This window comes from Thamnophis elegans, chromosome 17 (genome assembly GCF_009769535.1).
Source record: "Thamnophis elegans isolate rThaEle1 chromosome 17, rThaEle1.pri, whole genome shotgun sequence".
NCBI classification, from domain to species: Eukaryota; Metazoa; Chordata; class Lepidosauria; order Squamata; family Colubridae; genus Thamnophis; species Thamnophis elegans.
Window position 1 is genome coordinate 12,490,086 of NC_045557.1, and position 17,728 is coordinate 12,507,813.

The 17,728-nt window shown below is 45.9% G+C and overlaps 1 protein-coding gene across 1 annotated transcript in view; it reads left to right on the plus strand.

Moving 5' to 3' along the window:
* Window positions 1-10,366: 10,366 nt before the first annotated feature.
* The window catches only part of EHD1 (EH domain containing 1), a 33,269-nt gene continuing 25,907 nt past the window's right edge, over window positions 10,367-17,728 (plus strand). Inside the window, exon 1 of the mRNA XM_032234112.1 lies at window positions 10,367-10,994. Coding sequence (XP_032090003.1) covers window positions 10,591-10,994 — 404 coding nt within the window. The 5' untranslated portion in view covers window positions 10,367-10,590. The remainder of the gene's footprint in view (window positions 10,995-17,728) is intronic.

Genomic DNA, 17,728 nt, shown 5'->3' on the forward strand with positions numbered 1-17,728 from the left:
AGATAGATAGATAGATAGATAGATGGAGGCTGGGCTGTCCGTCAGACCTCAAATGGGGAGTCAACAACCCCCAGGTCTGAAGGTGACTGATGAGGAAGAGGAGGGACAGCTGGGTCCAGTGCCTGACGCATGAGCATAGAAGGCAGAGGAGAGCAGAGCAGAGGAAATCTATGGGCCGGTCCTTGGGACGGAAGAGCCACCGCTGCTAGCGAAGCCCCACCTGAGCTCTGGGGATCAAAGGCAGGGGGCGGAGATGAATAGATGGGGCAGACAACTCTTCATCTCCCTGTGGGATGGGCTTGTTAGCCTGCGGTTAGAGTGAAACTTTGCTGGGGCTGCCGGCACTCCTAATAAAGGAATCTTTGAATTAGCTTCAGAGGGTTTGCCGTGTTTGGGGAGCTGGGTCAGAACACTGAGTCCCTCTACTTAACCTACCCCACAAGGCTGTTGTGAAGACGAAACTGGGTATGAGAACTGGAGACAAAACTGCTGACATTTTAGCCATATGAAGAGGAGTCAAGTCTCCCCAGATCGATCTCACGACAGCATCTGATATCCTAGGAAGGTTAGTGGCTGATTCTTTCTTCCAAGAGACTTTGCAACTTCCCACTGTGGCCCTAGGATCGCCTAGTGGCCTCCTTTTCAAGGAACAAAATGCTTGAGCTGAATGCATAAGGAAGGCAGACTCAGCTAGGCACTGCCCCCTGGTGGATCAGAGAGGAATCGCTGTAGCATTGCCAGTCTTGGTTCAATGGGGGGGGGGGGGGTTCCCTCAAAAATCAATCTGGAATTGAACAATAAATTGAACTTAACAAACAAACAAACAAAATTGATCCTTGGTCTGTTTAGGTCACGGATGACCTGACTCATGTATCCCTCTGGCTCACTTTGAAAAAACATCACAAGTTGCAGTGTGTTTTTGTGTGTGTGTGTGTTAAACTAAACACAGTCATGTGGCCGATTAATAACTTACTTACTAAACTGCCCTGTTTGTGGTGTGCTTTTGTTGTTTGTTTTCTCTTGAAAACTATGGTCAAAGTTCATACATCATTGTTTGCAATACCCTTAAACCAGGTGGGAGGGGAAAAAAACCTCTTGTGTTTTTCAAATTAAAGCATTATTCAAGAGGGATGGACTCCAACTCCCAGAATTCTTTAGATAGCATCCTTTAAAATGCATGGACTACAACTCCCAGAATTCCCCAGCCAGCATGTTTGAAGAGGGCTGGACTACAACTCCCAGAATTTCCCAACCAGCATCCTTTAAAATGTGTGGACTTTAACTCCCAGAATTCCCCAACCAGCATGTTTGAAGAGGGGTGGACTACCACTCCCAGAATTCCCCAGCCAGCATGCTTTAAGATGGGTGGCTGGGGAATTCTGGGAGTTGAACACAGATCTTAAAGTGACTACATTTGAAAAACACTGGCTTATTGGGTTAATCTAAACTTTAATCCGTTGAGCGATGTCTGCAAATGGTTTAATATAAGAGCAGAATTAAGAGGTTGTGTGAATGGAACCACTGACTTCTTTCTGGACCATGATGTAGTGAATAACTGGATTGCACATTACATCATAGACAGAGGTGGGTTGCAAATAGTTTTACTACTGGCTCGGGTGTGCTCACATGCGCATGCAACACTTCTGCGCATGCGCTGGAACCGGCAGCAACCCAGGCCTGCCACGCCCTCGACCGGTTCTCCCACAGGGCCACCATCTTGATTTTCGGTTCTGTGCATAAGCAGAACAATTGTAATTGCACTAATTTAATTTTGGTTCTTTTTTTTAACACTTTCCGAATGCGCAGACCTATTTTTGTGTGAATGTGGACATGCGCGCACCGAACCGACAGTAATGCCGATAGCAGCATATCCCATGGTCTGGGCGTGTGGGTGGGGCCTCCCGCCGCCGCTACTATTGATTCAGCAACCCACCCCCAAATTATAAATAATGGCTTTCTAATCCATGCTAAAAGTAGGCAAGAAAAACGAAATGCACAGGTACAGTATAGGTGGTACCTTGCTCAACAGGAGTAACTGTGAGGGGGATCTTGGAGTCCTAGTGGACAACCATTTAAATCGGAGCCAGCCGTGGGCAGCAGCTGCCAAAAAAGCCAACACAGTTCTAGGCTGCATCAACAGAGGGAGAGAACCAAGATCACGTGAAGGGTTAAGACCACTTTACAAAGCCTTGGGAAGGCCACACTTGGAATATGGCATTCAGTTTTGTCACCACAATGTAGAAAAAATGTGGAGACTCTAGAAAGAGTGCAGAGAAGAGCAACAAAGAGGATTGGGGGACTGGAGGCCAAAACATACAAAGGAACTGGGTATGTCTAGTTTAATGAAAAGAAGGACTAGGGGAGACGTGATAGCAGTGTTTCAATATCTCAGGGGCTGCCCCAAAGAAGAGGGAGTCAAGCTATTCTCCAAGGCACCTGAAGGCAGAACAAGAAGCAATGGGTGGAAACTAATCAAGGAGAGAAGGAACTAAGGAGAAATTTCCTGACAGTTAACAATTAATGAATGGAACAACTTGCCTCCAGAAGTTGTGAATGCCCCAACACTGGAAGTTTTAAAGAAGAGGTTGGATAACCATTTGTCTGAAGTGGTGAAGGGTTTCCTGCCTAAGCAGGGGGTTGGACTAGAAGACCTCCAAGGTCCCTTCCAACTCTGCTATTCTGTTCTGTTATTCTGTGAATCTAATCCCAATGACATGATGGTTCCTACTGTATGCTAAACATGACACCGAATACCAAACTGCCCGGTGAATTCTGGGAGTTGAAGTCCACCCATACTTCAAGGTTGAGATACGTTGCCCTTAAACCATGCTTCGTAGTGGCTGAGTTCACATAAGCAGCTAAACCAATGATGGCTAACCTTTTTCTAAAGGGGTGCCAAAACTGTGTGTGCGCACACTATTATGGGTGCGTGCGTTCCCACCCACCTGTGCATGCGCAAACAAGAAGCCAACCGGAGCCCCGGAGGCTTTCGTGAATTCTGGGGAGGGCGAAAATGGCCTCCCTCCGACTCTCCGGAAGGCTGAAAATCAGCTGCCCAGTGCTCACATGCGCGTCAGAGCTGAGAGCTGCAAAGGCTGCCTTGCCAGCAAATATGGCTCTGTGTGCCACCTGTGCCACAGGTTTGCCATCACGAAGCTAAACTAAAAGCAAGCTAAGTTGGGTGCAAGATGTAAATTTAAACAGGAATCACGACAAAAAAAGAAGAAATCGTATTCAGCTCGGCTGTTGGTGACATTTACGGACGTGGTCCATCACCGCATCCTCTCGATCTTTCTTTCAACTTCCTGGTGATCTCCCCTTCAAAGCAAACCCATATAGGTTCAGCCTATAGATGGCTCATCTCCTTTGAGCCAGCTGTTAAAATTTAATTGATGAAAGATAAAAGTGACGGAGGACATTTTTAAAAAAAATAATGTTTTATTACTACATTTTTTAAATATCATTTAAAAAATGCCTATATATCTGAACAGCGTGTTGTCTGGGCACAATTAATTTTAAGCAGAAATCCCATATGGATCAGCATTAATCATAATGATAAACATAATAAACATATCGGTAATAATAACAGCAAAATAGCAATACAGTTAGTTTACAAAGTTTTCAGTGCGAATGTTCTTAGGCACCTTTTTAGATTTTAATCTCTGATTCTGTTCATTAACCATTGGTAAAACGAATTCCCATGTCAAAAAGTATTCTGTTTCTTCCTTTTCCTTTATTTTAAGGGTTAATCTGTCCATCTCAGCACATTCTAATATTTTTATAACACTTTCCTCCGTAGGGATCTCTTTGTTTTCCAAATTCTTGTTGCTGTTAATACATGTAAAATTAAATATATTTTCCCTTTGTCGTACTGTTCTGGTAATATACCCAACATGAAAATCTCTGGTTTCAAATCATTATGTTGTTTTATCATGCTTTCTAGCCGAGTATGTATTTAGTCCAATATTTTTTCGCCTTTGAGCATGAACACCACATGTGATTGTATCTGAATTTAAATTTAATTGATAAAAGATAAAAGTGACTGGGGACATTTTTAAGCATTTTTAGCCAAAGAAGACATTAGATCCAGAATGGGCCAGCATTTGGTGCAGGTGATCTTCGAATTACAACCACAAGTTTGCCTCAAAATTCTGTTGCTAACCAAGACTGGTTAAGCGAAGTTCGTCCCATTTTATGAACTTTCTTGCCGCGGCCGTTAAGCAAATCACTGCAGTTCTTAAATTAGTAACATGGTTGTTAAGCCAATCTGGCTTCCCCCTTGACTTTGGTGGTCAGGAGGTCGCAGAAGGTCATGACATGCAGGACACTGCAATCGTCATAAATACGAGTCAGTTGCCAAGTACCTGAATTTTGATCATTTGGAATCATTTGGAGGCTGCAACAATCGTTAAGTGTGAAAAAAGATTTGTCAGTTTTTTCAGTGCTGTTGTAACTTCAAGCAGTCGTTAAACAAATGGTTGTACGTCGAGGACTTCCTGTAATGAGTGGGAGCTTGTTTAAAGAGAGATCCAACTTTGAGGACTACCTGAACTCTAAATCAGAGGTCCAAATAGCACCCAAAATTAAATCAGAGTCCGGGGCAAAGTATTGCTCAAAGTTCCAATTGATGAAGAGAGCCATGTTGGCCCATCTGGGGAAACCCGAATCTGAAAGCTTCCCGGTTTTCCCCACCCAGTTGAAAGTTCAAGATCTTGCCCCCCACACCCACAAGTCCATCACATGGTCCCATCTCCCAATGCCATGCTGGCATTTCCACCCATCCAGTTCCAGTCAGGTGCAGAGGTGCAGAAACTAAGGACGACCTTGGCTTTATAGAAAGAATGTTGTTATGGCTACATAACATCTAACTCCTTACAATCCCCCGCCCTCCCATTTTCCCACCATAGAAACAGCATAGTAGAATAATAGAACGTGTGGCAGGCCAAAGACCCAAAAGAAAAGATGGCTGCAGGCCTGACAATTCTAGCCACTTTAAGATGGTGGACTTTAACTCCCAGAATTCCCCAACCAGTGGAACAAGCTGAGGAATTCTGGGATTTGAAGTCCACCCATATCAAAGCATGCTATCTGGGGAAATCTGGCGGTTGAAGTCTATGCATTTTAAAGCATGCTATCTGAAGAATTCTGGAATTGAAGTTCACACATCTCAAAGCATGCTGGTTGGGGAATTCTGGGAGTTGAAGTCCACCCATCTCAAAGCATGCTGGTTGGGGAATTCTGGGAGTTGAAGTCCACCCATTTTAAAGTTAGCAAGGTTGACAAACACTGCTCTAAATAGTTTTTCCAGGTTCTCATCGAGGCCAGCTTGGGGGTCTCCTGAGGTTGCAGTGGGGGACCCCCTAACGCAATCAGCCTCCTCCCCTCTCCAGCTGCGGCTTTCATCTCCTTCCAGCCAGCTACAGCCTCAGGTTGGCTGTCTTCGCTGAAAAGGGATTTCCAGCTGGGCTCCCTTTGCGCTGGCACAGCGTCACGTGGCAAGGACACAGCTGCAGGGCAGGAGGTCAGAGCCCAGATGTTGAGGGCTGCCGTCCAAATGTCCCTTCTCCGCTCTTGGATGGGCCAGGAGAGGCTGGGGAACGAGGACTCCTTGGAGGCTGCAGTGATGTCCTGAGATGCTCCCTGGATTGGGGGGGGGGCGCTGCATCCACCCCCTACTCCCAACTTCTTGGCAAACCCCAGTGAAAAGGGCTAACCCCTTTTTGGAGCACCTGCTCCGCTTGTGCCAAGGGGCTGAAATAAACGATGTTGCCATCAGCACCCCGATTCCGCCCTTCACCCCCATTCTGGCTATTTTGGATTTTTTTTTTCCATCTCCCATCTCATGTATGTATGTATGTATGTATGTATGTATGTATGTATGTATGTATGTATGTATGTATGTATTTATTTATTTATTTATTTATTTATTTATCTTGTCATCTTTATGTAATGTAGAATTGGAGGTGGTGACCCTTTAAAAGCTGTACGCAATGAAATTTCTTTTTTAATGTATGTACAAAGTGACAATAAAGTTTGTCTGTCTAGCTCTATATTTTTCTACCTCTATCTTTATCCCCCTCCCTCTCTCTCTCATCTATCTATCTATCTATCTATCTATCTATCTATCTATCTATCTATCTATCTATCTATCTATCTATCTTTTTATCTATCTTTTTATCTTGCTATCTATCTATCTCTATCACTTTCTATCTTGCTATCTATCTATCTATATCTATCTATCTATCTATCTATCATCTATCTATCTATCTATCTATCTATCTATCTATCTATCTCTTTCTATATTTTTATCTTTCTATCTATCTTTATTCCTTTCTATCTATTTCTTTCTATCTATCTATCATCTATCTATCTATCTATCTATCTTTCTATATTTTTATCTTTCTATCTTTCTATCTCTTTCTATCTTTCTTTATTTATTTCTTTCTATCTATTTCTTTCTATCTATCTATCTATCTTAACTATCATCTATCTATCTATCTATCTATCTCTATCTCTCTTTCTATATTTTTATCTTTCTATCTATCTATCTCTTTCTATCTTTCTATATCTATCTCTTTCTATATATCTATATATCTTCCTATCTTTCTTTCTATCTTTTCCTACCTTTCTACCTTTCTATCTATATCTATCTATCTATCTATCTTTCTATCTATCTATCTTTCTTTCTATCTATCTTTCTATCTTTCTTTCTATCTTTCTATCTATCTATCTTTCGATCTATCTTTCTATCTATCTATCTTTCGATCTATCTATCTATCTTTCAATCTATCTATATCTATCAATCTTTCTATCTATCTATCTATCTATCTATCTATCATCTATCTTTCTATCTTTTTATCTTTCTATCTTTTGATATATTTATCTTCCTTTCTATCTTTCTATCTTTTCCTACCTTTCTATCTTTCTATCTTTCTATCTATCTATCTATCTATCTATCTATCTATCTATCTATCTATCTATCTTTCTATCTATCTTTCTATCTTTCTATCTTTCTATCTTTCTATCTATCTATCTATCTATCTATCTTTCTTTCTTTCTATCTATCTATCTTTCTTTCTATCTATCTTTCTATCTTTCTTTCTATCTTTCTATCTATCTATCTTTCGATCTATCTATCTATCTTTCGATCTATCTATCTATCTATCTATCTATCTATCTATCTATCTATCTATCTATCTTTTTATCTTTCTATCTTTCGATATATTTATCTTCCTTTCTATCTTTCTATCTTTTCCTATCTTTCTATCTTTCTATCTTTCTATCTTTCTATCTTTCTATCTTTCTTTCTATCTATCTATCTATCTATCTATCTATCTATCTATCTATCTATCTATCTATCTATCTAATCTAACCCCCCTCCTTCTCCTCCCTCCCTTGCAGTGGAAAACATGTGTCGCAGGTCTGCTGGGATTTGTCGGGATGTGGCTTTTCCCATATTTGGAAGCAAAATCTCATCCTTTTCCTTTTTCTGCCCAGCCCAACTTCCCTTCCTGGCTTCCTGGCCGGCTCTGCCCGGAGCCCCTGATGCTCCCGCTCGGAATTTCTGGCTCTGGTCCTCAGAATGCAAGCAAAACAGGCCAAGCGGAGCTAAGCAACGACTCAGCAGCCACCAAAAGATCACTCCACCCACCCCAAATTCCAGCATTCAGCTTTCTGACAGCCTCCACGCCTCCCCCCACCCCCCAAGTCCCCAAGTAGTCCTCCACTTACAACAGTTCATTTAATGACCGTTCAAAGTTACAACGGCACTGGAAAAGGTGAGATGCCGGTTTTTCACACTTACGACCGTTGCAACATCCCCATGGGCACGCGATCAGAATTCAGAGGCTTGACAACTGACTCATATTTGTGACAGTCCAGGGGTCATGCGATCAGCGTTTGCGACCCTCTGATGAGGAAAGTTAATGGGGAAGCCAGATTCACTCAACAACTGTGTTACTGACTTTAACAACTGCCGTGATTCGCTCAACAACCGTGGAGAGAGGGTGTTGTAAAACGGGGACAACGGCCTTGCTTAGCAATAGAAACGTTGGGCTCAATTGTAGTCGTACGTCGAGGACTACCAGTTATAGGAAGTCCTCCATTTGAGAACCACAATTTCTGCTGCCCAGCCAAATGGGTTGGACCTGATTTTATGACCCTTTTTTTGCCACATTCGCTTTGTTAAGCGAATCACAGCTTGCTGTTAAGTGAATCATGCTGCCGTTAAGGGATCTGGCCTCCATCCTTGAGTTTGCTCGCCAGAAGCCAGCAAGGAAAGGGGAGAAAGGGTGACCCCAGGACGCTCTAAGTGTCAAGCGGCTGAATTTTGATCAGGTAATCATAGAGAATGCTGCAATGGTCATAACTGTGGGGACCAGGCTTAAGCCATTTTTTCAGTGCATTTGGCACTTTGAAATGGTGGCTAAATGAATGCTTCTTAAATGGAAGACTACATAGAATACCAAGCTCTGCTTTGAAAGAATGCCACTCCCCAAGAAAGCAGCTTCGGATTGGAGGGGCTCAAAGTGCCAACCCACTAGGCTAACCCACCCAAAGCATGCACAGTCTGTACTAGGCAACTTTTTGGGCAGTGTTTCTCAAGCTTGGCAATTTTAAGATTGTAGACTTCAACTCCCAGAATTCCCCAGGACAGCCAGAGGAAATCTGGGAGTTGAAGTCCACCTATCTCAGAGCCTGCTGGCTGGGGAATTCTGGGAGTTGAAGTCCACCTATCTCAGAGCATGCTGACTGGGGAATTCTGGAAACTAGGCAACAGACAACCATTATTTGCCTTCCCCTTGACTTATTCAGCAAGCCAGCATCTGACACCAGGACAGCCTGGCCATTCTGGAACTCGCTGACCTCAGCTGCAACCCGCAGGCTGGTTCACAAAGAGGAATTCCATCTCAGGCGGGCGGTTCAACTGCCGAGCTTGCGGGGGCTGCAATGCAAGGGGTTCATGCCGGGGCCCTCCGGAATTTGGACATGGACGAAGGCAGCTCAGGTCAGGTCAGGGGGCTGCCCTGCCCGTCGAAAGGGGAGGAGAGGGACAGTCAAAAAGGTCAAAAATGGCAAGCCAGATAGGCCTGGTTTTCATAAGCCACGATTGTGGGCTTCTTCAATGGCCAGTTGAAAACAGGGAGCATGTTTCCCAGCCCCTACCCCTCAAAATGGCATGGCTTTAGGGCAGTGGTTCCCAAACTTGGCAACTTTAAGACTTGTGGACTTCAACTCCCAGAAGTCTTAAAGTTGCCAAGTTTGGGAACCACTGCTTTAGGGGAATCTACGTTTGGGTCCATCTCATCCATGGAAGCTTATGGATGTCTTCCACCAGCCCACCTCGCAGGGTTGTTGGGAAGAAGGGGAAAAAAGCATGCTGGCCTGAATTCCAGGCAGACAAAATACAGGAATGGTAGTTTATTTGGAAGACACCTAAAGGTTCAACAGTTCTATCCCCAGCAGCAGGGAAAGGTAGTCCAAGGTGGTCAAAAAAGTTAAGATGGCGGGTGGTGGGTGTGGCTGTAGGTGGATAGGAGGAGCAATGCTCCATTTCTTTTTGCGATTCGCATTTAACAAGGTCTAGGCCAGGGTTTCTCAGGCTCAGCAACGTGGATGGACTTTAACTCCGAGAATCCCCCAGCCAGCCTTGGGAGTTGAAATCCACCCATCTAACATGGCTGGACTTGGGGAAATATTGTTTTTTAATCGTTTTGAGATCTTGGTGGTGCACATTTAATTTAATTTTAATCCGAAGATTTAAAAAATAATAATCTGGTCCAAGTACTCTGAACATGCTCAGAGGCAGTCTCACGGCATCACTCGCCTTTTCTCTTTTAGGTCACCTCTACAATTTCCCCCCCATTCTCTAAGCTCCATAGATCCCTGAGCGGCGCTACACTTCCGCCTCGCCTACCACGGCCGTAGCCAATCGGAGCAGAGGGGGCGTGGCCAAGACGGAGGCCTTTTTTTAAAGGGAAAGGCGTGGCCAGTGGAAAGGGCGAGGCCGTCCGGAAGAACCAATTGGCGCTGAGGGGGGCGTGCCCCTGGAGGTGGCCTTATAAGGGGGAGGGCCTCCAGAGAGAATTAGACCTCCGGGCAGGAACCAATCAGTGCTCAGGGTTTGTGTGCCCAAGACGAAAAACTACTGTGCTGTGGAGAGGAGGGACCGCCCGGCAGAAGCCAATCAGCGTAAAATGGGCGTGGCCGGGCAGAGGCATTCTAAAAGAAACATTATTCCCGGCGCGAGAAAGAAGCCAATCAGCGCCGAGAGGGCGTGAACCAAGCGCAGGCTTTATTAGAGGAATGTCCCGGAGGGGTGTGGCAAGGCCGGAGGACAGGGCGAGGCCGTCAGGGTGAAGCCAATCAGCGCCGAGAGGGCGTGGCTCAAGCCTGCTCTTTTTAAGAGAAGCACCCTTGGAAGGGCGTGGCCGCCGGGCAGGAGCCAACCCCGGGCAGCGGGGGCGTGTCCCGGGCGGAGGCTTTATAAAGGGCGGCGCGGCGGGGCGCGTGGCGAGTCCGTGCGGTCTGCGCCGGGGGGGGGGGTTGACGCTCTCTTTCCCTGTCCCTGCAGCAGGGCTGGGCTCGGCCATGTTCAGCTGGGTGAGCCGCGACGCGCGGCGGCGCAAGGAGCCCGAGCTGTTCCGCACCGTCTCGGAGGGCCTGAAGCAGCTCTACGCCGGGAAGCTGCTGCCGCTGGAGGAGCACTACCGCTTCCACGACTTCCACTCGCCGGCGCTGGAGCCGGCCGACTGGGAGAGCAAGCCCATGGTGCTGCTGGTGGGCCAGTACAGCACCGGCAAGACCACCTTCATCCGGCACCTGCTGGAGCAGGACTTCCCCGGCATGCGCATCGGGCCCGAGCCCACCACCGACTCCTTCATCGCCGTCATGGGCGGGGAGAGCGAGGGCGTCGTCCCGGGCAACGCGCTGGTGGTCGACCCCCGGCGCCCCTTCCGCAAGCTCAACGCCTTCGGCAACGCCTTCCTCAACAGGTGAGGGGCTGGCGCTCCCCAGCTGGGAGGGAGGGAGAGAAGAGAGACTGATCTTGAGGACTAGAAACACTGCTGCAAGGGGGGCGGGGAAGCAGGAGAGTTTTGAGCCTGGGCTTGAGGACTAGCAACACTGTTTAGGTTTGTAGATGCAAGGGCAGCAAGGCGGGACGATCTTGAGGACTAGAGCCCCAGTTTTTAGCTTTGCAGATGCAGAGGGGGTGGAGAGGAAGGCGGGAGGGACTTTTGACTCTGGACTTGAGGACTGGGAGGGAGCAATGTTCCTAGCTTTCCAGTTGTAGTGATAAGCAGTAGGGAGAGTCTTTTGAGCCTGGGCTTGAGGACTAGCAGCACCTTTTAGGTTTGCATATGCGGGGGGGGGGCAGCAAGGAGGGAAGAGGACTGATCTTGAGGACTAGAACCACTGTTTCCTGGGTGGGGAGAGAAGGTCTTTTGACTGATCTTTGGGACTGGAAACAATGCTGCTAGCTTTCCAGCTGCAGGGAGAAGCAGGGAGAGTCTTTTCAATCTGATCTTGAGAACCAGATCCACTGTTTTTAGTGGGTTGGGGGCAGAAGCAGGAGAGTCTTTTGACTCTGATCTTGAGGACTAGCAACATCTTTTAGGTTTGCAGATGGGGGGCAACAAGGAGAGAAAAGAGGACTGATCTTGAGAACTAGCTTTCTGGATCCAGGGAGGGGGCAGCGGAGAGGAGGAGAGGGTCTGATCTTGAGGACTAGAACCACTGGCTGCTCGATCCTTGGTGGCTTTAAGGTAGGTGGACTCCAACTCCCAGAATTCCCCAGCCAGCCATGGGAAAAAGTGCAGATTTTTTTTCTTTGCAGCCAAAAGGGGCACTTTGGTGCCCTCCTAGTGCCAGGAAGTCAGGACAGACCAGACTACAGAATCTCAGAGTTGGAAAGGGCCCTTGGAGGTCCTCTAGTCCAACCCCCTTCTAGTCCAGCAAGAGACCAACCCCCCTTCCTAGAAGGTTGTTGATATATTTAATTTATATGCTGCCCATCTCACTGATCAAGAGACCCTAGTTTAGCATAGAGCTGGATAAAAGGACAAGGGAGGTGAAGGGCCCTCTCCAATTATGGTGCCAAGCCAGGTTGACTTAAACCCAGTTAGTGGCATTGCAAAGCAGCTGATTTCACCCCATCCCTGCCCCCAAGGCGGGCAAATTCCGCTTGAGTTCATTTGCGCTTCTATGAATGGCCTCCATGGTCAATGAGGAAATGTTTTCCTCGGGTTCAGCCGCCACATCCCGAATGACCAGAATAACAGAGCTGGAGCGGGACCTTGGAGGTCTTCTAGTCCAGCCCTGCTGCTCAGGCAGGAGACCCTATAGCAGTGTTTCTCATCGTTGGCAACTTGAAGATGTCCGGACTTCAACTCCCAGAATTTCTGGGAGTTGAAGTCCAGACATCTTCAAGTTGCCAACATTGAGAAACACTGCCCTATAGTATTTCAGACCAATGCCTGTGCATTTGTCCTCTTCAAACCTTCACAACGTCTGAAGGTGAGCCTTTCCTGGGATTAATTGTTCTCATTGTCAGGAAATTTCTGCTGAATTGGCGTCGGAGGAGGGAGGGTCAGCAAGGCCCTCTTGCAAAAACATCTGAGTAATGCCCCCCACTCCTTGGTGTAACTACGCTGGAATTCTCTTCTTTCTGAATCACTGCAAACCCTGGGCGTGGCTGCTTGCTGGAGCTTTGCCTTTTGCTGCCAGCCTATGCCCATCTCGGTCGCTCGATTGCCCCATTGCAGGCATCTCCGGCGTCCGGTCGCACCCCCCGCCCCCCCCCCCCCCCAAGCAAAGCCTTTTGCAACTCTTACAAAATCTTTTAAAAATCACATATAAATCTAAGTGGGCTTCCTTCCCCCATTGCAAAAAAACCCCATTATCTATTCTTCCAGTTAGAAAAATTCTGCTTTGGAATGGGGAAAGAAAAACAGCGTAGGGTTAAATCGGCCTTTTTAAAAGTCCAGAGTTTTGGTCCATTGTTCTCTTCATTGCCGTGGAAGCGTCTGCCAATTATGTTGTCCAGTGTCATTAATTCACAAAAGAAAAGAGAAAATATTCCTGGAATGCAGGCTTTGCAGCTGTAGAAACATGATTTTTTTAAAGGAAGGAGGTGGGGGAAATTTACAAATATTAAAAATAGCTCAGCATGTTCTAAACTTAAAAAGCCCAATAAAAATACATTTGTTGAGTGTTTCTCCCGGCTTAAAATCAGGGATATTAAGCCCAGGGATGGAGGCAGACCTGAAAACGTTTGCAACTTTTTTCTGCTGTGTCAGATATTGGTTTTGTGGTCTGGAAAAAGACTTTTGTGGGCCTGGGATCAGCCCATCCGTCTGTAGAACTCTCTGCGGCCTAAATTGTTGTCTTCACATAACACAAACTAAACCCAAAATTTTTAATTTTGCAACGCCTTAGACTGTTGTTTTCCAAACTTTTAAGATGGGTGGACTTCAGCTCCCAGAATTCCCCAGCCAGCTGTGCTGGGAGTTGAAGCCCACCCCTCTTAAACTTGCCAAGTTTGGAAAAAAAAACTGCTTTGAAGTTGCCCAAACTCTAAACTCTCTTCCACAAATACACCAGAGTTTAAAAATAAAATCTGCCAACTTTAGTGTGTTTTCCTGGTGAAACTCAACTGGCTGTGTGAACGCACAGCTGCAATGTTGGGAACTCAAGCGCAGGCTGAGCTCTGAGCTCCCCCAGGATTTTGCAAAGGGTAACTTATGGTTTTCGGGATCCTTGTCCACTGGCAGAGTTTGCAAAAAAACTGTAAGATTCCTTATAGGCTCCTGTGGGTTGGGCTGTCTTGCTGGGTGTTAATTCGAATGTCAGTCTTGGGCAGGCTGATTTGGCGCCAGAATGTGTGCCAGGTGTCCACTCCCCACCCTGTCCAGTCATCGGGGGAATGTCTGGCATAAAGAGAAAGTGATAATCTCAACATTCTCCATGTGGCTCAATGGAAACCCCCACCCTCACCTTTTCAAGGCAGGAGGTCCCGTGGGTCAAGGTTTTTGGTTTTGGCCTGGTTAAAAAGCAGCCCCTGCAGAGACAACACAATCTCACTTTATTGTTGTAGCTGATAAGAGAAATTGGCAAGCAAGTTTCGGTAATGGCAAAGGAGAAAATTTGTAGTCAGGCTTGAATCGAGGTATCCTCTGTGCTCTGGGAGCTTGGTTGGTTTCTTGCAGGTGTTTTGCCACCCAACTAGGTAACAATATCCATCCTAGAAGGGAGTGGGGTTTGTGGAATGGAGGAGGACTGTGGAGTCCTTGCTGCTCTCTGATCTTGGTCGTTTTCTTGCAGACGTTTCATTGCCCAACTAGGTAACATCACCAGGGACAGAAGAGAGGAGGAAGAGTAGTTAGGAGAGTGAAGGCTGTGGGGGTCCTTGGTGGTTTTATTGAAAATTTAGAATAGAAACGGGCCTATTCTTTCCCACCCTATGAAAAATTAACCTGTGGAATTCACTGCCACCAGGCATGACCACTAAGCCAACTTTGGAGAGATTCTTTACGGCACCAGTTCCAGCATAGGGGAATGAAGATAGTCCTCAATTTACACCACAACTGGGAACGAAATTTCTGTTGCGAAGTAAGGCAGCTGAGTTAAATTGTGCCTGATTTTTACGGCAGTGGTTGTTAATTAAGTGAATCACATCTAGTTGTTAAGTGAAGGCCGTGAAGCAAGTGTGACTTCCTCCATTGACTTTGGAAAGCCCACCAAAATCTTGAAAGCCCACCAGAGTTTAACAGACTAACAGAGTTGGAAGGGACCTTGGAGGTCATCTAGTCCAATCCTCATGCCCAAGGAGACCACCATTTCTGACAGAGGGCAGTCCAGTATCTTCTTGAAAGCCTCCAGGGATGAAGCTCCCACAACTTCTGAAGGCAACTTTTGTTCCATGGGTTGATTGTTCTCCCTGTCAGGAAATTCCTTCTTATTTCCAGGTTGAATCTCTCCTTGATCAGTTTCCATCCATTCTTCCTTCTCTGGCCTTCGGGGGCTTTGGAGAATACCTTGACCCCCTTCCTCCTCTCTGTGGCAGCCCCTCAAATATTGGAAGATGCTCTCCTGTCTCCCCTGGTCCTTCTCTGCTCTAGACTAGCCAGGCCCAGTTCCTGCAAACATTCATCAGATGTTTGAGCCTCCAGTCCCATCATCATCCTGGTTGCTCTTCTCTGCCCTCTTTCTAGAGTCTCAATATCAGTTTAACGAAGTTGGAAGGGACCTTGTAGGTCATCTGGTCCATCCCCCCACCGAAGCAGGAGACCCTACACCATTTCTGACATATAGCAGTTCAGTTTCATCTTGAAAGCCTCCAGGACTGAAGCTCCCACAACTTCCGAAGGCAACTTCTGTTCCTTCGGTTGATTGTTCTCCCAGTCAGGAAATTCCTCCTTATTTCCAGGTTGAATCTCTCCTTGTTTAGTTTCCATCCATTCTTCCTTCTCTGGATTTCGGGTGCTTTATATTGTGGTGACCAAAACTGGATCCAACATTCCAGCGTTACTAAGGCTTTACAGAGTGGTATTAGGACCTCCCTTGATCTCGATTGCATCCCTCTCTTAACGCAAGTACCCCAAACAGGATCAAGGTAGGATTATGTTGTTGTTTTCCTCGCACTTTCCCCTTTCCCACGATGAAGTTCCTCCAACTCCCATTGATCTCTCCGGCTTTGCAACTTGGGTTTTCTCGCTCCAACCGCACGGATTTTGTCATCTTTGCGTTTTTGTCATCCGTGCTGATTTTAAAGGAAGGGAAGATCTATTTCTTCAGAAGCCAACTAAGATAGTCTCACTTTCCAGAGTGTTGAAAGAGTTCCTCTTTCTCACAGCTTTTGGGCCGAGGGGCAACTCCCATCGCCTACCCAGCCAGCACCAGCTGCGAGTAGGCAAATCTTCCGAGGGGAAGGTCACCCCCCCCCCCCCATCACCTCCGCTGCCTTTCCCATCCTGGGTTTTCGGTCCACCTCGCATGCCACTTCCCTTCATGCCGGAACCACAAACCATTTTGCAATCCCGCGAAGGATGTGGTTTGCGGCTACTGGGGGGGGGGGGAACTACAGAGGTAGTCCTCGACTTACGACCCCAATGGAGCCCAGCATTTGAGTCGTTTGAGTCCTGCCCCACTATATACCTTTCATTGCCGTTGCCGTTAGGTGAGTTGCAGGTGTTTTAAGTTAGTGACGTGGTTAAGTGAATCGGTCTCCCCCCCCCCCCCAACGGAATCAGGTCACACACACACACTGGGATATGGCGTCATGCCGTCATAAGTATGAGCCGGTGGCCAATCTGAGTTGGGGGGGTCGTAAATGTGAAAAACATTTTAAAAGGTCCCCCCCAGGCCATTGTAGCTTCAAACAGTCACTAAATGAATGGTTGTAAGTCGAGGACTACCTGTGAAACCTTCCCAGAGTTTCATGTGTAAGAAAAACCTGGGCGAAAACGTCTAGCGTCTGACTCGGGCAAAGGCAGGATGGGCTAATGGTTGGATCCACTGGTTGGGGCTGTCTCTGTTCCTCCAGAGGCCGGTTTCTGTGCCCTTCGAACCCGCCTGGCCTTGGACCCCTCCTGGCTGCTGCTCTGCAATGCTTTTGCACTACCAGAGCAGGAGTTTTGCTATGCCAGATAGAAAGCAGAGAGTCAGAAATATGCACCAAGGCCCTTGAGGCTTCCCTTCGTTCTGGGTTGGGTCTCTCTCTGTCATATGATTCCCTTCATTCCTTCTTAGTATCCTATGACTATCTCTAAGTGGTGGATCTTAGGAGTCTCAAGGAATGTATGCTATTTTATTTTGTTTTATGTACCCTGAGAGCTTATGCACCAAAGACAAATTCCTTGTGTGTCCAATCACACTTGGCCACCAAAGAATTCTACTCTACTCTACATTCTATCCTCTTCTTTTATTTCCTATTCTGTATTCTATGTTATTCTATTCTCCTCTATTCTATTCTATTCTCTTATTTCCTATTCTGTATTCTATATTCTTCTATTCTATTCTCCCCTATTCTCTTCTATTTCTATTCTCTATTTTCTATTCTATTTCTATTCTATTTCCTTATTTCCTATTCTATATTCTTCTATTCTCCCCATTCTCTTATTTCCTATTCTATATTTATTCTATTGTCCCCTATTCTCTTCTATTTCTATTTTCTATTTATAATCTATTATATTTCTATTCTATTCCATTCTCTTATTTCCTATTCTGTATTCTATATTCTTCTATTCTCCCCATTCTCTTATTTCCTATTCTATATTCTTTATTCTATTCTATTCTCCCCTATTCTCTTCTATTTCTATTTCTATTCTCTATTTTCTATTTATAATCTATTCTATTTCTATTCTACACCATTCTCTTATTTCCTATTCTGTATTCTATATTTTCCATTGTATTCTATTCTCTTATTTCCTATTCTATATTCTATTCTATTTCTATTCTATTCCATTCTCTTCTTTCCTATTTTATATTCTTTATTCTATTCTCTATATTCTATTCTATTTTCTATTTCCTGTTCTATTCTAATTTGTCCTGCCCTCAGGTGCTATTCTCCCAAAGCCCTGAGGACAGGACAAGAATCAGCCGATGGAAACTTACCAAAGGGAGAAGCAACCTGGAAATGAGACATTTCCTGTCAGTGGGGACAATTAACCCGTGGAACAGTTTGCCTCCAGAAGTTATGGATGCTGCATCACAGGGAGGTCTTCAAAAA